Raw genomic sequence first — 22384 nt, forward strand, 5'->3', positions numbered from 1 at the left:
TGGACACGGGCTTGGCACTCCCTGGACACGGGCTTGGCACTCCCTGGAGACGGGCTTGGCACTCCCTGGACACGGGCTTGGCACTCCCTGGACACGGGCTTGGCACTCCCTGGACACGGGCTTGGCACTCCAAGCAGATGTAGCCTTAAAGAAGGTTTTTCCATGATCATACCATTCCCATCATGTTTTTCAGTCTTCACAAAAATCTAACTTAGTACATTATATTTATTGTAATTCAATAGTCACTGTCAACAGATGCTGCAAATACACTAGCAGAGGCTGGTGGGATGAGCTATAGGAGGACAGGCTCATAGGAATGGAATAAATTTAATGGTTTTTGAGGGAAAGGTACCCCCGTTTCTTCTTCCTAACCTGCGCCAAAGGAAGTAGTCTACACAATCCGCCAGTACACTAGAAGGTGCTGAAAGAGAATAAAACACACGTCGGTCCAGAAAGCATACTATATTGCAACTATAGCATAAAGCTAGGGGAAATAAAATGTGTTCACTGATTGCTGACAGCGTACTAGTTTATAGTTACTTCAACTTCTCGTCATAGTGCACCAACTCAAAAACTGGTATTAAAATAATATGACTGTAATTTTAGCAGAGACTTTTTTTATCCAAAGCAACCTAAAGTCATGTGTTCATACATTTGTTATGTATAGGTGGCCCTGGGAGTCAAAGCCACTCTCCAGGCATTGCAAGAGCCATTCTCTACCAACTTAGCCACAGACGACTGGACATAGAGAATCAGGCAGTTAGCCACAAATCCCAGGTGCTCGGTGATAAACCCCTGAATCCCCTCCTTGTAGTTGTTGCAGACTGCAGAACTTTTGCAGCACTTGCTTCCTTGCTCTGTCGCCATCAGAATGCAGTTGCCACATGAGAACATGTTTGAATGTGATCACATGGCTGTTTGTGTCAATTACTTACATTTTAAGCAAGACAGACGATATACACTTAACGGTAATAGCCAAATGGAAAGCTTTACCATCATAGGCAATCAGCATTGTGATAGTAGCTAAAACAAACAAACATTCACATATTGGGAATCATAGCTGATATTCAGGTGGTTGGGCACTGCAGTTAACTGCCTGGCTAGCTAACTATATTGGGGCGGCAGGGTAGCCTAGTGGTTAGAGCGTTGGACTAGTAACCGGAAGGTTGCAAGTTCAAATTCCCGAGCTGACAAAGTACAACTCTGTCGTTCTGCCCCTGAACAGGCAGTTAACCCACTGTTCCTAGGCCGTCATTGAAAATAAGAATTTGTTCTTAACTGACTTGCCTAGTTAAATAAAGGTAAAAAAATAACAATCATCAGTAGGACCACTGTGTTGTGTCCTATCGTGACCTTGTTGAGGTCCTGGGGTTCTCCTCCTAGGCTTGTACCAGTGGGGGCTGAGGGGGAGACGGCTCGTAATAAATAGCTGAAACGGGGGAAATGGAAGGGCATCAAACACATGGATACCGTTCCACCTATTCTGCTCCAGTCATTACCACGAGCCCGTTCTCCCCAATTAAGGTGCCACCAACCTCCTGTGGCTTGTACATATATAGCTGAACAACCTGGCTATTTATAATCGTGGTTAACCCAGAACTAAAATACTGTGTAATTTGGTCAGCTGTGTGATTTACACTGAACAAAAATATAAAATCAACATGAAACAATTTCAATGATTTTACTGAGTTTCAGTTCATAAGGAAATCAGTCAATTGAAATAAATCCACTAGGCCCTAATCTATGGATTTCACATAACTGGGAATACAGATATGCATCTATTGGTCACAGATAACCTTTTTTAAGTTTAGGCGTGGATCAGAAAACCAGTCAGTATCAAGTGTGACCACCTTCAGAAAACCAGTCAGTACCTGGTGTGACCACCTTCAGAAAACCAGTCAGTACCTGGTGTGATCACCTTTTGCCTCATGCAGTGCGACACATCTCCTTCGCAGAGTTGATCAGGCTGTTGATTGTGGCCTCTGGAATGTTGTCCCACTCCTCTTCAACGGAAGTGCAAGGTTGCTGGATGTTGCCAGGACCTGGAACACGCTGTCGGATACGTCAATCCAGAGCATCCCAAACAGGCTCATTGGGTGACATGTCTGGTCCTACAGGCCCTGGAAGAACTGGGACATTTTTAACTACCAGGAATTGTGTAAAGATCCTTGCCACATGGGGTTGTGTATTATCATGCTGAAACATGAGGTGATGGCGGCAGATGAATGGCACGACAATGGGCCTCAAAATCTCGTCACAGTATTTCTGTGTATTCAAATTGCCATCGATAAAATGCAATTGTGTTCGTTGCTCATAGCTTATGCCTGCCCATTCCATAACCCCACCATGGGGCACTCTGTTCACAATGTTGTTATCAGCAAACATATGGGTTTCTGACCATCTCAGGGAAATTCTTCGGTTGTGCAAACCCACAGTTTTCTTCAACTGTCCGGGTGGCTGGTCTCAGGTGATCCCGTAGGTGAAGAAGCCAGATTTGGAGAACCTGGGCTGACGTGGTTACACGTGGTCTGCAGTTGCGAAGCCGGTTGGATGTACTGCTAAATTCTCTAAAACGACTTTAGAGGAGGCTTATGGTAGAGAAATAAACATTTAACTATCTGACAACAGCTCTGGTGGACATTCCTGCAAACAGCATGCCAATTGCAAGCTTGCTCAAAACTTCAGACATCTGTGGCATTGTGTTGTGTGACAAAACTGCACATTTTAGATTGGCCCTTTATTGTCCCCTGCACAAGGTGCACCTGTGTAATGATCATGCTGTTTAATCAGCTTCTTGATATGACACACCCGTCAGATTATCTTTGTTCACTATCAGGGATGTAAACAAATTTGTGTCAAACATTTGAGAGAAATAAGCTTTATGTGCATATGGAAAATTTCTAGGATCTTTCATTTCAGCTCATGAAACATGGGACCAACACTACATGTATTTATATTTTTGTTATATATATACACACACACTACCATTCAAAAGTTTGGGGTCACTTCGAAATGTCCTTATTTTTGAAAGAAAAGCAAATTTTTTGTCCATTAAAATAATATAAAATTGATCAGAAATTATGGTGTAGACATTGTTAATCACTATTGTAGCTGGAAACGGCAGATTTTTAAAATGGAATATCTACATAGGGATACAGCGGCCCATTATCAGCAACCATCACTCCTGTATTCCAATGGCACGTTGTGTTAGCTAATCCAAGTTCATCATTTTAAAAGGCTATTTGATCATTAGAAAACCCTTTTGCAATTATGTTAGCACAGCTGAAAACTGTTGTTCTGTTAAAGACGCAATAAAACTGTCCTTCTTTAGACTATTTGAGTATCTGGAGCATCAGCATTTGTGGGTTCGATTACAGGCTTAAAATGGCAAGAAACAATGACCTTTCTCCTGAAACATGTTAGTCTATTCTTGTTTTGAGAAATGAAGGCTATTCCATGTGAGAAATTGCCAAGAAACAGAAGATCTCGTACAACGCTGTGTACTACTCCCTTCACAGAACAGAGCAAACTGGCTCTAACCAGAATAGAAAGAGTGGGAGGCCCCAGTGCACAACTGAGCAAGAGGACAAGTACATTAGAGTGTCTAGAAACAGACGCCTCACAAGTCCTCAGATGGCAGCTTAATGAAATAGTACCCACAAAACATCAGTCTCAATGTCAACGGTCAAGAGGCGATTCCGGGATGCTGGCCTTCTAGGCAGAGTTCCTCTGTCCAGTGTCTGTTTTCTTTTGCCCAACTTAATATTTTATTTTTATTGGTCAGGCTGAGATATGGCTTTTTTTGCAACTCTGCCCAGAAGGCCAGCATCCCGGAGTCGCCTCTTCACTGTTGACGTTGAGACTGGTGTTTTGCTCTACCTACAGTATACATTTCCCACTCCAACCAAAGGCTAAATGACTCCAGTGTGTTCTCCTCACGACATACAGTGGCAAGAAACAGTATGTGAACCCTTTGGAATTACCTGGATTTCTGCATAAATTGGTCATCAAATTTTATCTGATCTTCATCGAAGTCACAACAATAGACAAACATACGACGAGATTGGGGATGTTGGTTAGAGCTGCCTTGCCCTTTAAAACAAAACTCACAAAATGTGAGTTTGTTATTCACAAGGAGCATTGCCTGATGTGAACCATCCCTCAAACAAAAGAGATCTCAGAAGACCTAAGATTAAGAATTGTTGACTTGCATAAAGCTGTAAAGGGCTACAAAAGTATCTCTAAAAGCCTTGATGTACATCAGTCCACGGTAAGAAAAATTGTCTATAAATGGATTAAGTATAGCACTGTTGCTACTCTCCCTAGGAGTGCTCAATGGTCAATGGAGGTTAAGAAGAATCCTAGAGTGTCAGCTAAAGACTTAAAAGAAGTCTCTGGAACATGCTCACATCTCTGACGAATCAATGATACGTAAAACACTAAACAAGAATGGTGTTCATGGGAGGACACCATGGACAAAGCCACAAACAAAACATTGCTGCTGTCATGCAGGTGAAAGAGGACCCAAACGCGACTTAACAGAAACAGAGTTTATTAATGTTCAAAACGGAACAACTGAAATCCTCTAGATTTGTAGAGGGGGAAAACAACTGGAGAAGCGGCCACAGACTGCAGGTCGCTTCGGGTAGGCGCAGGCCGTAGTCGACTGAGACACCTGCTCACACGCAGCGTCTGATGAAGGCACAAAACACGACAGGACAGGGTGATACACAATCACGGCAAAAAAACACGACAGGACAGGGCGAAACGCAATCACAGCATGGTGAATACAAAACAAGGAACCGACGGAACAGGAACGGATCACAAAGGAATAAATAGGGAGTCTAATCAGGGGAAAGGATCGGGAACAGGTGTGGGAAGACTAAATGATGATTAGGGGAATAGGAACAGCTGGGAGCAGGAACGGAACGACAGAGGGAAGAGAGAGCGAGAGAGTGAGAGAGGGAGGGGGAGAGAGAGGGATAGAACCAAACAAGACCAGCAGAGGGAAACGAATAGCATGGGGAGCACAGGGACAAGACATGACAATAAATGACAAACATGACAGTACCCCCCCACTCACCGAGCGCCTCCTGGCGCTCTCGAGGAGGAACACTGGCGGCAACGGAGGAAATCATAGATCAAACGGTCCAGCACGTCCCGAGAAAGAACCCAACTCCTCTCCTCAGGACCGTAACGAAAAACGATAAAAAGGGAAACTAGGGTACTACTCTAAAAAAAAAATGAGAACTAGGGACAGACTGAGACACAGCAAGGGCAGGGACAAGAACAGGAGAGATGCGATGGCAGGGAACAGACTGAGACCCAGCAAGACCAGGAGCAGAAGCAGAAAAAAATTACCAGACTTCTTCTGCGCGCAGTCTGAACACGCAGCCACGAAACGGCGCGTGTCACGCTCCTGAGTCGGCCACCAAAAGCGCTGGCGAATAGACGCAAGAGTGCCTCGAACACCGGGATGACCAGCTAACTTGGCAGAGTGAGCCCACTGAAGAACAGCCAGACGAGTGGAAACAGGAACGAAAAGGAGGTTACTAGGACAAGCGCGCGCGACGCAGTGTGCGTGAGTGCTTGCTTAACCTGTCTTTCAATTCCCCAGACTGTCAACCCGACAACACGCCCATAAGGAAGAATCCCCTCGGGATCAGTAGAAGCCACAGAAGAACTAAACAGACGGGATAAGGCATCAGGCTTGGTGTTCTTGCTACCCGGACGGTAAGAAATCACAAACTCGAAACGAGCGAAAAACAACGCCCAACGAGCTTGACGGGCATTAAGTCGTTTGGCAGAACGGATGCGTCAAGGTTCTTATGGTCTGTCCAAACGACAAAAGGAACGGTCGCCCCCTCCAACCACTGTCGCCATTCGCCTAGGGCTAAGCGGATGGCGAGCAGTTCACGGTTACCCACATCATAGTTGCGCTCAGATGGCGACAGGCGATGAGAAAAATAAGCGCACGGATGAACCTTATCGTCAGACTGGAAGCGCTGGGATAGAATGGCTCCCACGCCTACCTCTGAAGCGTCAACCTCGACAATGAATTGTCTAGTGACGTCAGGAGTAACGAGGATAGGAGCGGACGTAAAACGTTCTTTTAGAAGATCAAAAGCTCCCTGGGCGGAACCGGACCACTTAAAACACGTCTTGACAGAAGTAAGAGCTGTGAGAGGGGCAGCAACTTGACCGAAATTACGAATGAAACGCCGATAGAAATTAGCGAAACCTAAAAAGCGCTGCAACTCGACACGTGACCTTGAACGGGCCAATCACTGACAGCTTGGACCTTAGCGGAATCCATCTGAATGCCTTCAGCGGAAATAACGGAACCGAGAAAAGTAACGGAGGAGACATGAAAAGAGCACTTCTCAGCCTTTACGTAGAGACAATTCTCTAAAAGGCGCTGTAGAACACGTCGAACGTGCTGAACATGAATCTCGAGTGACGGAGAAAAAATCAGGATATCGTCAAGATAGACAAAAACAAAAATGTTCAGCATGTCTCTCAGAACATCATTAACTAATGCCTGAAAAACAGCTGGCGCATTGGCGAGACCGAACGGCAGAACCCGGTACTCAAAATGCCCTAACGGAGTGTTAAACGCCGTTTTCCACTTGCGCACGAGATGGTAAGCGTTACGAAGGTCCAACTTAGTAAAGCACCTGGCTCCCTGCAGAATCTCGAAGGCTGATGACATAAGGGGAAGCGGATAACGATTCTTAACCGTTATGTCATTCAGCCCTCGATAATCCACGCAGGGCGCAGAGTACCGTCCTTCTTCTTAACAAAAAGAACCCCGCCCCGGCCGGAGAAGAAGAAGGCACTATGGTACCGGCGTCAAGAGACACAGACAAATAATCCTCGAGAGCCTTACGTTCGGGAGCCGACAGAGAGTATAGTCTACCTCGAGGAGGCGTGGTCCCTGGAAGGAGATCAATACTACAATCATACGACCGGTGAGGAGGAAGGGAGTTGGCTCGGGACCGACTGAAGACCGTGCGCAGATCATGATATTCCTCCGGCACTCCTGTCAAATCGCCAGGTTCCTCCTGAGAAGTAGGGAGAGAAGAAACGGGAGGGATGGCAGACATTAAACACTTCACATGACAAGAAACGTTCCAGGATAGGATAGAATTACTAGACCAATTAATAGAAGGATTATGACATACTAGCCAGGGATGACCCAAAACAACAGGTGTAAACGGTGAATGGAAAATCAAAAAGAAATAGTCTCACTGTGGTTACCAGATACTGTGAGAGTTAAAGGTAGTGTCTCAAATTTGATACTGGGAAGATGACTACCATCTAAGGCAAACATGGGCGTAGGCCTGTCTAACGGTCTGAAAGGAATGTTATGTTTCCGAACCCATGCTTCGTCCATGAAACAACCCTCAGCCCCAGAGTCAATCAAAGCACTGCATGTAGCACCCGAACCGGTCCAGCGTAGATGGACCGACATAGTAGTACAAGATCTAGATGAAGGGACCTGAGTAGTAGCGCTCACCAGTAGCCCTCCGCTTACTGATGGACTCTGGCCTCTTACTGGACATGAATAAACAAAATGTCCAGCAACTCCGCAATAGAGGCACAGGCGGTTGGTGATCCTCCGTTCCCTCTCCTTATTCGAGATGCAATCCCTCCCAGCTGCATGGGCTCAGTCTCAAAGCCAGAGGAGGGAGATGGTTGCGATGCGGAGCAGGGAAACACCGTTGATGCGAGCTCTCTTCCACGAGCCCGGTGACGAAGATCTACCCGTCGTTCTATGCGGATGGCGAGAGCAATCAAAGAATCCACATCTGATGGAACCTCCCGGGAGAGAATCTCATCCTTAACCACTGCGTGGAGTCCCTCCAGAAAACGAGCGAGCAGCGCCGGCTCGTTCCACTCACTAGAGGCAGCAAGAGTGCGAAACTCAATGGAATAATCCGTTATGGACCGTTCACCTTGGCATAAGGAAGCCAGGGCCCTAGAAGCCTCCCCACCAAAAACTGAACGGTCAAAAACCCGAATCATCTCCTCTTTAAAGTTCTGGAATCTGTTAGAGCAATCAGCCCTTGCCTCCCAGATAGCTGTGCCCCATTCTCGAGCCCGGCCAGTAAGGAGTGAAATGACGTAAGCAACCCGAGCTCTCTCTCTAGAGTATGTGTGGGGTTGGAGAGAGAACACAATCTCACACTGCGTGAGAAAGGAGCGGCACTCAGTGGGCTGCCCGGAGTAGCAAGGTGGGTTATTAACCCTGGGTTCTGGAGGCTCGGCAGGCCAGGGAGTAACAGGTGGCACGAGACGTAGACTCTGGAACTGTCCAGAGAGGTCGGAAACCTGAGCGGCCAGGTTCTCCACGGCATGGCGAGCAGCAGACAATTCCTGCTCGTGTCTGCCGAGCATGGCTCCTTGGATCTCGACGGCAGTGTAACGAGCGTCTGAAGTCGCTGGGTCCATTCCTTGGTCGGTTCCTTCTGTCATGCAGGTGAAAGAGGACCCAAACGCGACTTAACAGAAACAGAGTTTATTAATGTTCAAAACGGAACAACTGAAATCCTCTAGATTTGTAGAGGGGAAAACAACTGGAGAAGCGGCCACAGACTGCAGGTCGCTCGCAGGCCGTAGTCGACTGAGACACCTGCTCACACGCAGCGTCTGATGAAGGCACAAAACACGACAGGACAGGGTGATACACAATCACGGCAAAAAACACGACAGGACAGGGCGAAACGCAATCACAGCATGGTGAATACAAAACAAGGAACCGACGGAACAGGAACGGATCACAAAGGAATAAATAGGGAGTCTAATCAGGGGAAAGGATCGGGAACAGGTGTGGGAAGACTAAATGATGATTAGGGGAATAGGAACAGCTGGGAGCAGGAACGGAACGACAGAGGGGAAGAGAGAGCGAGAGAGTGAGAGAGGGAGGGGGAGAGAGAGGGATAGAACCAAACAAGACCAGCAGAGGGAAACGAATAGCATGGGGAGCACAGGGACAAGACATGACAATAAATGACAAACATGACAGCTGCACGTCTGAAGTTTGCAAAAGTGGACCTGTATGTTCCACAGTGCTACTGGCAAAATATTCTGTGGACAGATGAAACTACAGTTGAGTTGTTTGGAAGGAACACACAACACTATGGAGGGAAAACACTGTGGAGGGAAAAAAAAGGCACAGCACACCAAGATCAAAACCTCATCCCAACTGTAAAATATGGTGGAGGGAGCATCATGGTTTAGGGATGCTTTTTCTGGGGCTGCTTCAGGGCCTGGACAGCTTGCTATCAGCGACAGAAAAGTTCATTCCCAAGTTTAGCGAGACATTTTTCAGGAGAATGTAAGGCTATCTGTCCACCAATTGCAGCTCAACAGAAGTTGGGGGATGCAACAGAACAACGACCCAAAACACAGAAGTAAATCAACAACAGAATGGCTTTAACAGAAGAAAATACACCTTCTGGAGTGGCCCAGTCAGAGTCCTGACCTTCTGGAGTGGCCCAGTCAGAGTCCTAACCTCACCACGATTTGAGATGCTGTGGCATGACCTCAAGAGAGCAGTTCACACCAGACATCCCAAGAATATTGCTGAACTAAAACAGTTTTGTCAAAGAGGAATGGTCAAATTCCTCCTGACCGTTGTGCAGGTCTGATCCGCAACTATAGAAAACATTTGGTTGAGATTATTGCTGCCAAAGGAGGGTCAACCAGTAAATAAATCCAAGGGTTCACATACTTTTTGCATCCCAAGTGTGAATGTTTACACGGTGTGTTCAATAAAGACAAACGTATAATTGTTTGTGTGTTATTAGTTTAAGCAGACTCTGTGTCTATTGTTGTGACCTAGATGAAGATCAGATCAAATTTTATGACCAAGTTATGCAGAAATCCAGGTATTTCCAAAGGGTTCACAATTTATTTTGCCACTGCATGGAATCATGTAACCAAAAACAAATCCAAATGTATTTTATTTTTGAGATTCTTCAAAGAAAACACCCTTTGCCTTAATGACAGCTTTGCACACTCTTGGCATTCTCTTAACCAGCTCCATGTGGTAGTCACCTGGAATGCATCCAGGCACTCCGCGTTACGTCGTGCATAAAGAACAGCCCTTAGCCGGAATGAATAATGACATTTTGGATCTCCTCAAACAAAATCAATAGAAAGGTACTGTACTTTGGGGGGGGATGTATTTGTGGCATACACTTGTAATATGTATCCAAAATTATTATTGAAAAGTAATTCAAAGAAATGTGGAACAATAACATGTTTGTTTTACATAACATATTTCCATCTGAACATTCTACAATGCTTTGCCATGCTAATCGCAGCCCAGCTGAAAGTTCCAAACATTTTCCCCTGCTGAAAGCAGCCCATCTAAATGTTCCACAACGTTTCCCCTGCTGAATGCAGCCTAAGAACTTCCTGCTCCACCTACCTGCCAGTGGTCCTCTGTGAGGGGAGGTGATACCACCCGCGTGGTCTACTCCACCGAACAGCGCCAGCTCAGGGGTGTTGGTGGGAGCATTCCCGGGGTGGTGGCCATGTCTGCTGCCCCCTACGGCGGGACTCCTGTTGGGGGTCTGGGTCTGCTGGGTCGAGTTGAGGTGGTGGTGGTGCCCACTGTCCGAGCCCGTGCCAATGGTGCCATCGAGACTCAGTGAGCGCTGGCCTGGCTCCTTGGGCTTGCTCTTGCCCGCCCCCATCAGCAGGCCTGAGAAAAATATTAAAATCTCAAATGAATTCATTTCAATCTGGCTCAATGCAGTTCAGTCCTGTTTGATTCAATACAATCACTCAATTCAATTCTATACAAACTCTGAATTGAATGCACTCAAGCACGAGCTGGTGTTGGAGAGACCCATCTCTTCCTGATGTGTATTTGAGTATCTGGTATTTTAAATAGTTTTTTCTGTGTTTTTTGAGTATTTTCAAATACACAGCCCAAAATAAGTACTTTTATTTTAGTATTTAAATTGTTATTTGTAAAACAAAAAACAAATAGTCTCCCAAATTGTATTTAAAATACTATTTTGAAATACATGGGTTAAATACATGGGAGTGTATTTGGGTCAGTGAATTTTAAAATACATTCCAAGTGTATTTCCAAATACATTAAAATATTTATAAATAAAAAAATTATAACGTGAAAGTAATTGTTGTTTGAAATAGTATTTGAACCCAGGTCTGGTTCTATATCATCCCTTTCCCTGCAACAATAGAATCATTCAGCAGGGTGGTGTTCATTAGGAACCAAATGGAAGCACACATTTTCCATTGCAAAACATTTTAAAAACGTGACCTTATGAACATGACCCTGCTATTGAGTCTCTATTCAGGGGCCATTCATTGAGTTTCCCTGGAGATCTTCCAGTTTCAGTTGCTGGAGCCGCTTACAAGGCAAATACTCTAAAAGGACACCTTGAAAAAGTCAACAGACAGCGACGGGTGTTTGTAGATTCAAGGTCATATAATATGTTGATTCAACCTGGTGTTAAATAAATACAGATCTACAATGTACACAATATAAGACACAGTTTATGACAGCTCTGAGCGGAAACTTTGGCCCTGGCCGACATTGACAACAATAATTTTATCATCGTCGGTAATTGTACAGTATTTGGTTTATCACCCCTATATTTCAAATTGAATCCTATTCTTACAGACACTGTTACAATCATGGACACAAACACCAGTTAAATTCTTCCCTCTGTACAACAGAATGAGTCACAATGGAAACCTATTACAAGCTAGATGATACACCCGCACACACACGGCTTGTTCCGTTGTGTGTGGCAGTTAGTGTGTGTGTGAGCAGCTGTTCGTCTGTCCCTGAGAACAGAAGCTCTGACACACACACACCCCGTGTCTCTCACATCTCGTTTCCAACATACTCACTGTGACTGTGTGTGTGTGTGTGTGTGTGTGGGGGGGGGGGGGGGGTTGCTTCTTCTATCCTTGCGTGGACCTAAAATCCCCAAATTACCTCACAAGGGTAGTAATACAAGAAAGATTCTCCATGAGTACAAAGGCTATTTTAAGCTTAGGGGTTAGGTTTAAGGGTTGTAATTAGGGTCAGGTTTATAATTAGGGTTAAGGGGTTAGGATTAGGAGTTGGCGTTGGGGTCATTTTGAATTGAAATACATTTCAGGTCCCCACGAGGATAGAAGAACATAACGTTTGTGTGTGTTGACAGACAGACAGGGCCGAGTGTGACTAACAGTGGGTGGGGAAGGAGCAGGGGAACTAGGAATAGCTGAAAAAGGACTAGAGAAGGTAGGTGCTGTAGCATCTGGAGTTGAGTCTGGTGTGTACAGTATGTGGGAGTGTTGCTGCAGCATCTGGGGGTGAGGTTGTGTCTGGTGTGTACAGTATGTGGGAGTGTTGCTGCAGCATCTGGGGGTGAGGTTGTTTCTGGTGTGTACAGTATGTGGGAGTGTTGCTGCAGCATCTGGGGGTGAGGTTGTGTCTGGTGTGTACAGTATGTGGGAGTGTTGCTGCAGCATCTGGGGGTGAGGTTGTGTCTGGTGTGTACAATATGTGGGAGTGTTGCTGCAGCATCTGGGGGTGAGATTGTGTCTGGTGTGTACAGTATGTGGGAGTGTTGCTGCAGCATCTGGGGGTGAGGTTGTGTCTGGTGTGTACGGTATGTGGGAGTGTTGCTGCAGCATCTGGGGGTGAGGTTGTGTCTGGTGTGTACAGTATGTGGGAGTGTTGCTGCAGCATCTGGGGGTGAGGTTGTGTCTGGTGTGTACAGTATGTGGGAGTGTTGCTGCAGCATCTGGGGGTGAGGTTGTGTCTGGTGTGTACAGTATGTGGGAGTGTTGCTGCAGCATCTGGGGGTGAGGTTGTGTCTGGTGTGTACAGTATGTGGGAGTGTTGCTGCAGCATCTGGGGGTGAGGTTGTGTCTGGTGTGTACAGTATGTGGGAGTGTTGCTGCAGCATCTGGGGGTGAGGTTGTGTCTGGTGTGTACAGTATGTGGGAGTGTTGCTGCAGCATCTGGGGGTGAGGTTGTGTCTGGTGTGTACAGTATGTGGGAGTGTTGCTGCAGCATCTGGGGGTGAGGTTGTGTCTGGTGTGTACAGTTGCTGCATTGTCCATGAGTGTGAAAAGACCTCGACACAGTCAGGTGTTGTGCTTTGGGGGTTTAAATACACCACTGAGTGTTCAAAACATTAGGAAGTAAACTGACCAGGTCAATCCAGCTGAAAGCTATAATCTCTGATTGATGTCATCTGTTAAATTCACTTCAATCAGTGTAGATGAAGGGGAGGATACAGGTTAAAAAAGGATTTTTAAGCCTTGAGACATGGATTGTGTGTGTGTGCCATTCTTAGGGTGAATGGGTAAGACAAAAGTGCTTTTGAATGGGGTATGGTAATAGGTGCCAGGCACACCGGTTTGAGTGTGTCAAGAACTGCAACGCTGCTGGGTTTTTCATGCTCAACAGTTTTCTGTGTGTATCAAGAATGGTCCACCAACCAAAGGACATCCAGCCAACTTGATACAACAGTGGGAAGCATTGGAGACAACATGCGCCAGCATCGCTGTGGAAAGCTTTCAACAACTTGTAGAGTCTATGTCCCGGAGAATGGAAGCTGTTCTGAGGGAAAATGGGGGTGCAACTCAGTAGTGTGTATGTAAATCTGTTGTGTGCATCTGTATATGTGGAAGGGAGTGTGCGTGAGTGTGTGTGTGTGTGTGTGTGTGTGTGTGTGTGTGTGTGTGTGTGTGTGTGTGTGTGTGTGTGTGTGTGTGTGTGTGTGTGTGTGTGTGTGTGTGTGTGTGTGTGTGTGTGTGTGTGTGTGTGTGTGTGTGTGTGTGTGTGTGTGTGTGTGTGTGTGTGTGTGTGTGTGTGCACATTAGGGCCGGGACGATACCAGTATCGCAATATTTTTTCCATGGCAAAAATGAAACCACGAAGCAAGCAAAACTCTATGGTCCTTTAAAAACCTGCTGTGTGTAAATATTGGGTGCTATAGCTTGGAAAATAAATATATTTAACTCCGGATGACAACATAATGATGCTTATTTCCAACATTAGAGCTGATTTCCTAAAGAAGTTAAATCCGTTTTGTATTTTGTTTCCTTGCCATGATTCTGTCTTCAACTCTGCTGGCGCCGAGGCGGATTTGGTGTTAAACGCTCTACAACAAAGATTTCTCTGCCCTTGACCTTGTTCTGAACATCTCCAAAACAACGATCCTGTGGTTTGGTTAGAAGAATGCTCCTCTACCCACAGGTGTGATTACTACCTCTATGGGTTTAGAGATTGAGGTAGACACCTCATACAAGTACTTGGGAGTATGGCTAGACAGTACACTGTCCTTCTCTCAGCACATATCAAGATGCAGGCTAAAGTTAAATCTAGATTTGGTTTCCTCTATCATAATCGCTCCCCATTCACCACAGCTGCCAAACTAACCCTGATTCTGATGACCATCCTACCCATGCTAGATTACGCAGACGTAATTTATAGATCGGCAGGTAAGGGTGCTCTCGAGCGGCTAGATGCTCTTTACAATTCGGCCATCAGATTTGCCACCAGTGCTCCTTATAGGACACATCACTGCACTCTATGTTCCTCTGTAAACTGGTCATCTCTGTATACCCGTCGCAACCAGAAGGTTGCAAGTTCAAATCCCCGAGCTGACAAGGTACAAATCTGTCGTTCTGCCCCTGAACAGGCAGTTAACCCACTGTTCCTAGGCCGTCATTGAAAATAAGAATTTGTTCTTAACTGACTTGCCTAGTTAAATAAAGGTAAAAAATATATATATATAAAAAAAAGACCCACTGGTTGATGCTTATTTATAAAATCCTTAGGCCTCACTCCCCACTATCTGAGATATCTACTGCAGCCCTCATCCTCCACATACACCCATTCTGCCAGTCACATTCTGTTAAAGGTCCTCAAAGCATACACATCCCTGGGTCGCTCGTCTTTTCAGTTCGCTGCAGCTAGCGACTGGAACGAGCTGCAACAAACACTCAAACTGGACAGTTTCATCTCAATCTCTTCATTCCAAGACTCAATCATGGACACGGTTACTGACAGTTGTGGCTGCTTCGCGTGATATATTTTTGGCTCTACCTTCTTGCCCTTTGTGCTGTTGTCTGTGCCCAATAATGTTTGTACCATGTTTTGTGCTGCTACCATGTTGTGCTGCTGCTATGTTGTGTTGCTACCATGTCGTTGTCATGTTGTGTTGCTGCCATGCTATGTTGTCATCTTAGGTCTCTATGTAGTGGTGTGTTGTCTCTCTTGTCGTGATGTGTGTTTTTGTCCTATATTTTATTTTTAATCCCAGCTCCTGTCCCCACAGGAGGTCCTTTCCCTTCTGGTAAACCGTCATTGTAAATAATAATTTGTTCTGACTTGCCTAGTTAAATAAAGGTTCAAAGAAATAAAAATACTAACGCGTATGGAGATACTGGTATCGTCCCGGCCCTAGCGTTCATGCCTACTGTATGTGTGTGAGTGAGTGTCTTTGATTCATCCAGAGCCAGAATGAAAGCCAGCCCAGTGAAGGGGTTAACGTCTCCCTCAGTTTCATGCTGCTTAGTCATACAGAGAGAGACCTGGGGGGGGTAGATGACTGCTCAATGTTAGTGGGTGTTCGATGAGGCTGGCCAGAGCCTGGGCTATATTATATTAGTACTGACTGGTCTTCCTGCTGTAAGTCAATGTTATTATGGGACCAGAGGGACAAAAAGGACAAATATTGTACACATATCTGGCCCTGGACAAAATACCATCAGCTGGGGTCAAAAGGCTGTACCAATGTAATAGCTTAGCATAGTGGTAGCTAACTAGTTAAGATAGCTTGGCGCATTGCGCGGGCCCTGGACCAAACAGCACCCAGGGCAAAAGCCTGTACCAATGGACTAATTAGTGTAAACTAGCTTAGCTAGCTTGTGTACAGGTCTGGATTTGGACAAAACATTCAGGGCCAAAATCCTGTACCAATGTCCTAGAACGGTGGAAATGTAGCTAGCTCAAACAGTGACATCGCCTGACCTGGTTCATTACGTTCAGAACAAAAATGGGAGAAAACTTTTTGAAACAGGGGAATGCTCAATTTCAGTTTTTTTTTGCGTTTGAAAAAGCTCCTGTCCTGATGTTTTAGAAGTATACCAGTAGGGCAGTGGAGGCTGGTGGGGGGGCTATAGGAGCATGGGCTCATTGTAATGGCTAGAATGTAATAAATGGAAGTCCAACATGTGGTTTCCATATGTTTGATGTGTTTGATACCGTTCCATTGATGCCATCCCAGCCATTCCAATGAGCCCATCCTCCTATAGCCACTCCCGCCAGCCTCCTCTGCAGTAGACCTTCTGCTGACAATTAGTTTGGAGAGCAGTGCTGGTGGGAGTGTGGTACAGAATACCAGCGTGGCTTCTACATTAGCACAGCATGCAACTTATTTTATATAGAAAACCCTACAACCCTAATTCCTTTTGCATGGCCTAATTCAAAGAACACTCCAATGAACCTTTGGCCCATGCTACTGATCAGAAAACGATGGGTTTCCATTAGAGGTCGACCGATTAATCGGAATGGCCGATTAATTAGGGCCGATTTCAAGTTTCCATAACAATCGGAAATCTGTATTTTTGGACACTGATTTTGCAGATTTTTATTTATTTACCTTTTATTTATCCTTTATTTAACTAGGCAAGTCAGTTAAGAACATATTTTAATTTCAATGACGTCCTAGGAACGGTGGGTTAACTGCCTCCTTCAGGGGCAGAATGACAGATTTTCACCTTATCAGCTCGGGGATCCAATCTTGCAACCTTACAGTTAACTAGTCCAACTCAATAACGACCTGCCTCTTGTTTCACTCCAACAGGAAACTGCCTGTTACGCGAATGCAGTAAGCCAAGGTAAGTTGCTAGCTAGCATTAAACTTATCTTATAAAAAACAATCAATCAATCATAAACACTAGTTAACTACACATGGTTAATGATATTACTAGATATTATCTTGCGTGTCCTGCATTGCGTATAATCTGACTGATACTTGTATCTGACTGATACATGTATCTAAGTATCTGACTGAGCAGTGGTAGGCAGAAGCAGGCGCGTAAACATTCATTCAAACACCATTTTCGTGTGTTTTGCCAGCAGCTCTTCGTTGTGCGTCAAGCATTGCCCTGTTTATGACTTCAAGCCTATCAACTCCCAAGATGAGGCTGGTGTAACCGAAGTGAAATGGCTGGCTAGTTAGCGCGTGCTAATAGCGTTTCAAACGTCACTCGCTCTGAGGCTGTGGTTGTTTCCCTTGCTCTGCATGGGTAATGCTGCTTCGGGGGTGGCTGTTGTCGTTGTGTTTCTGGTTCGAGCCCAAGGAGGAGCGAGGAGAGGGACGGAAGCTATACTGTTACACTGGCAATAATAAAGTGCCTATAAGAACATCCAATAGTCAAAGGTTAATGAAATACAAAATGGTATAGAGGGAAATAGTCCTATAATTCCTATAATAACTACAACCTAAAACTTCTTACCTGAGAATATTGAAGACTCATGTTAAAAGGAACCACCAGCTTTCATATGTTCTCATGTTCTGAGCAAAGAACTTAAACGTTAGCTTTCTTACATGGCACATATTGCACTTTTACTTTCATCTCCAACACTTAGTTTTTGCATTATTTAAACCAAATTGAACATGTTTCATTATTTATTTGAGGCTAAATTGATTTTATTGATGTATTATATTAAGTTAAAATAAGTGTTCATTCAGTATTGTTGTAATTGTCATTATTACAAAAAAAAACATTTAATCGGCCAATTAATCAGTATCGGCTTTTTTGGTCCTCAAATAATCGGTATCGGTATTGAAAAATCATAATTGGTTGACCTAGTTTCCATGGTTACAAGTTTGGTCCCTCAAAAGGTTTCTCTCTATGGATAAGTCCTGGACATTTTTCTTACCCCTAAACTTGCCTTCAAACAATTTAGCCTGAGTGCATTATTGCTCAGTGACCTGTGACAAAAGTCAAGCACAGTATCATACAAATCTATTGAAAAGTAACTAGAAGACGAGAGACCATGGTGAAGGATCAAGATGGAGTTTCTTCCCTTTCGACTTCAACCTGAAGTGCTGGAGCAGTCTGCGGTACAGAATGTACTCAGCAGCCTCAAACAACCTCTTCCATGACCCCATTGGGGTTGTATTGCGATTCTATACCCTTCTCCCTGGGTGTGTACATGCACACTCCTTTGTCATGGATTTAAAAACTTTGGGTTGGTGCAATACTTAGTTGGAGGGTTCCCACCATTCTTCCTACACCAGTCCATTCCCTTTAGATTAATGAGAGGGATTGTGCAAGGGCATTGGGTAGAGAAGCAGGACAAAACCATGCTCCTGTTCAGTGCCATCACCTGGGCCGCGTAGGCATAAACAGAGCGTACGTGATTCCTTTGTTTACATGTAAGGGAAGCGTGTTTGTTCTACATAATGTATTTGGGCTCTCAAGTGGCACAGCGGTCTAAGACACCGCATCTCAGTGCTAGATCCTTCACTACAGACCTTGGTTCGATTTGAGGCTGTATCACAACTGGCCGTGATTGGGAGTCCTGTAGGGCGCCACACAATTGGCCCAGCGTCGTCCGGGTTAGGCCGTCATTGTAAATAAGAATTTGTTCTTAACTGACTTGCCTAGTTAAATAAAGGTTAAATAAAATAAATAAATATTTATATCTGAAAGGTCTACAATATTGTGCTCTGCTGGCACCAATCATTAGCAATGAGTGTTTTGAGGAGAAGAGGGATGGAAGCCATTTAGGAGTTCTGAGAGACTGTTGAAACCTCTTAAGGGACTACGACTGCTCTTTGCCAGGAGGAAACTGTGAACAGCACACCCTTAGCAGCCTGTCACAGTGTGTAAACAACGGAACTAATGCAACCAGTAGCGCCTTCCCCTAATATGGAGCCAGAGTGCTTGAACATCAGGATCTGTGACTGTGTGATTTGTTCCTAGTTCCCACATTCAGAGAGATTGAGAGGGCGGGAAGGGGGTAGGAGAGATGGGAGAGGGTGAGGAAGGAGAAAGAAAGAAGAGAGAAACAGGGGGGAAGAGGGGAGAGAAAGGAGGGGGGATTGTAATCCTGAGTCTCAGAACTTTCACCATAAGACTGTAAGAATGTGGGAAAATCAGAATCCTCCAACAGGCACCTGAGGGTGAAGACATTTTAACCCCTTTTTGTGTCATCATCAGTGGAAAAGTGTTAAAGTATTCTTTGTGCATAGCATTGTATGGTCTGTTTAACTTTGCAATTGATAGTTTTTGCCTGACACACATTTTAAAGTGAAAAATCTGAGTCTCAACATTTTTTACTGTGGAATTGCCCTCAAGCTCAGTAAATTTGGTTGGGAATCATTGCTAGACAGCAATATTCAAACCTTGTCTCTGGTGTCTTTTTGCATTCAAAATGTATAACTGTCCCACTGTAGAATATCCCAGGATTTTCAGATGCCTCCACCAAGTATTCACTTTTAATAATTTAGAAATGTTTCAATAATTTTCTTTCACTTTGAAAATGTGTAGATCTGTAGGGAAAACATATCTAAGTGAATCCCTTTTTAGATTAAATGGAAGGCAGCGAAATCTGACAGTGTAAAAGGGGTTTGTAGACTTTCACTGGGCATTGTAATGTGCTGCACACGCCCAGGCACATTCTATTAAAAAAAACATTTAAAAAGCCCCATGTACAATGCTTATGTGGAATTATGGTTACTTTGGTTTCAACATGTCCTGCTGCTCCATTGAGGAAATCAGTTGGGACTTTCACTTGAGACTGATGGTAAAATCAAAAGAGACTAATCTGAAACAAAGAAAGGTGTGTGCACCTCATTCTGACATAGGTCTACCCGGTTCCTTGGAGCGAAAACAAACACTAAGTGGGGATATATTTAGACCCCATCCCCAACTACTCTACAGCGAATAGATCTACAATCCTCAGATCAATCGACAATTCTGCTAAATATAGCCTGGCCACCAAATTGAGGCTTAGTTCATAGAAAATTGCAGTAATATGGCAGTGATAAACAATTGCAATAATGCTTGCATGTGCCAGGGTTTATCTCAAATGGTACCCTATTCCATATAGTCTAAGGCACAGAGCTCTGGTCAAAATTAGTGCACTATATAGGGAATAGAATGCCATTTAAGATGCAGGCTAAGAATGGACCAAGAATCACCTTGACGTCGTCTCTTGGTCCCCGTTAAAGGATGATAAAAAAAAAGCTCCAAAGGAGATGGTAGTGTCTGTCTCCGCAGTCCCAGAGTCCTCAGCTCTCCAGAAAACAAGGTTTTATTGGCCTGTCCCATCTAATCTTCTCTCCTCCATTGCTGTGCAAAGACAATGGAGGGAGAGGGGGAGCGGGGTACAGGTGGAGTGCGGTCAGGGGAAAACCCAGGTGATAAACTCAGCGCTGGATCCACTTCCTTCTCTGTCCGTCACTTAGTACGGTACTGTCCCTAAACCAACAAGCCATGTTCTGCACAGTAAGAACAGGAAGTAGATACACAGTATCAACCATTGACAGACAGTGAGCCATAAAAACTGACTGAAATAGGAACTGGGCTTCTGTTCCCTTTTAATAGACACATTCTGTCGGTTATATTGAAACCATCTCAGTCCTTGGATAAATCCTTAGGGAACGCACATCAACAAGAGCCGATCAACAAAGAAAGACTCAACAGCACATTAATAGATTGCCATGCAGTACAGGCTGCACCTCTGACATTAGATATATGCCAACTTGCAAATGTTATTCTTATGTTGGTAAGGGTGTTATGAATCAGTGTATGGGAGCATATCAATACAGCTGTGTTATTCTATTATAATGCAATGGTGTGGTTCAGCCAGACTGGAACAATAGGCTCCGCTCCATTCAGATACGCTGACACTTGGGAACAGTCCACGCTAAAATTCCCAGGGATGCACACCTGTTTCATTCAAACCAGTAAATATAGGCTGTAGCTAAAATAAGAGGTTGGGGGGGGGGCATACATTGTATGGGTTGTCTCTGTCCAAATCATAATAATAATAATAATAAGTGTATAACCAAAAAGCCCGAAAGAAATTATGTTCCTCACAGCCGGTCACTATTTACGCACGTTGTCCTATGCAGTATTGTAACACCATTGGTGAAAAATGGGTCACGCATTTAATAGGAAAACCCAACATAATTTCGTGACTGTAAATGGATATGGGCTAGGGTGTATTTTAGTGCAGGTCATGCTTATGCATACTACTATTAATACGTGCTTTGTAGGCTATAGTAGTACTGTATGAATCAAATCAGGTGCTGTTACAACTCCATTTTGAATTTCACTGGCCTGTGTGTGTTTATTGATGATTGTTATACCTTCATTTCAATCGAGGTGTCGGACATACATGATACTATAGTAGCCCATGTAGGCTGTGCGGGAGATTACATCTGTCAACGACAGTCACTATAAATGGAAGGGTACACATTTTATGAAATAGACTAACATTCTACTGTCAACATAAAACATTGTGGGGTGGGAACAATGTGAAACCAGCAATAGAAACGATGTCAAATTAAGAATCCTTTGTGTAACGTCAAGAAAATGTATTCTACTAAAATGTGTTGACATTCCTTCACCCGGTGAAAGCTAAATATTTTAGGCTAATCAACACTTACCTTTGAAGCAAGCGTCTTGAGGTTTACGCAAGGCACAGAAGAGTGCGTGAAGAACCTAATCAAATCCCCACAGTAGTCTTCATTTGATGAAAAGGATTCGAAAACGAATTATGTCTAACTTCTTTGAGAACACTAGTACCGAAGGAAAATGCCATTTAGCGAATTTGAAAGAATAGACAAGTCATGACGGGAATTGCCTTGAGCAGAGGGCACAACTCAGATTGCGGTGGCGATCCAATTCGCTAAAATAAACGCAAGTAGGCGGTGGAAATGGACATCCATCCGTTTAGGATATCAGTAAAATTAAGTAGGCTTAATGAAATGTGAAGTGATAAATTAGGGCTATGAAATTAATCCCGGAGCCATATACGAGGGATATAGTGAAAACATGCCTTGTAGGGAAAAAAGGCAAGATCACTATGCATCACTGACGAAACAAGACAGCACAATATGTATGATAGGGGAGAATGAATTACGTTTTTTGCGCAATTGGATGGAGTCAGGAATACAGCGTAGCTCCGTTGAATAATTTAGTTCACGTAGACAATTCCAATATCAACATATTTTTTAAACACAACCATTTAGGGACTGTCCCAATGTTATGCTCTTTGATCATGCTTGTAGTATAGGACGTCTAATCTGTGTCTGGGAAACCTGTCCTTATATCTTCGAATAGATACTGTATTAGGTTAGGACTCGTT

General features: G+C 44.4%; 1 protein-coding gene across 4 annotated transcripts in view; it reads right to left on the bottom strand.

Moving 5' to 3' along the window:
• Positions 1-22148, bottom strand: part of LOC124026041 (proto-oncogene tyrosine-protein kinase Src-like) — a 47968-nt gene extending 25820 nt beyond the window's left edge. For 2 of the 4 annotated variants that reach the window (XR_006837253.1, XM_046339223.1), the window contains exons 1-2: positions 20211-20412; positions 10439-10714 (exon numbers count right to left, since the gene is read on the bottom strand). Coding sequence is in view for 3 of the 4 variants with exons in the window: in XM_046339223.1 (XP_046195179.1) it covers positions 10439-10714; positions 20211-20340 (406 nt within the window). In the remaining variant the exon portion in view is untranslated. Of the gene's footprint in view, positions 1-10438; positions 10715-20210; positions 20413-21683 lie in introns of those variants that run through there. The other 2 variants (XM_046339236.1, XM_046339230.1) reach the window with 2 other exon arrangements.
• Between the last annotated feature and the right edge of the window lie 236 nt (positions 22149-22384).

This window comes from Oncorhynchus gorbuscha, linkage group LG03 (assembly GCF_021184085.1).
Source record: "Oncorhynchus gorbuscha isolate QuinsamMale2020 ecotype Even-year linkage group LG03, OgorEven_v1.0, whole genome shotgun sequence".
NCBI classification, from domain to species: Eukaryota; Metazoa; Chordata; class Actinopteri; order Salmoniformes; family Salmonidae; genus Oncorhynchus; species Oncorhynchus gorbuscha.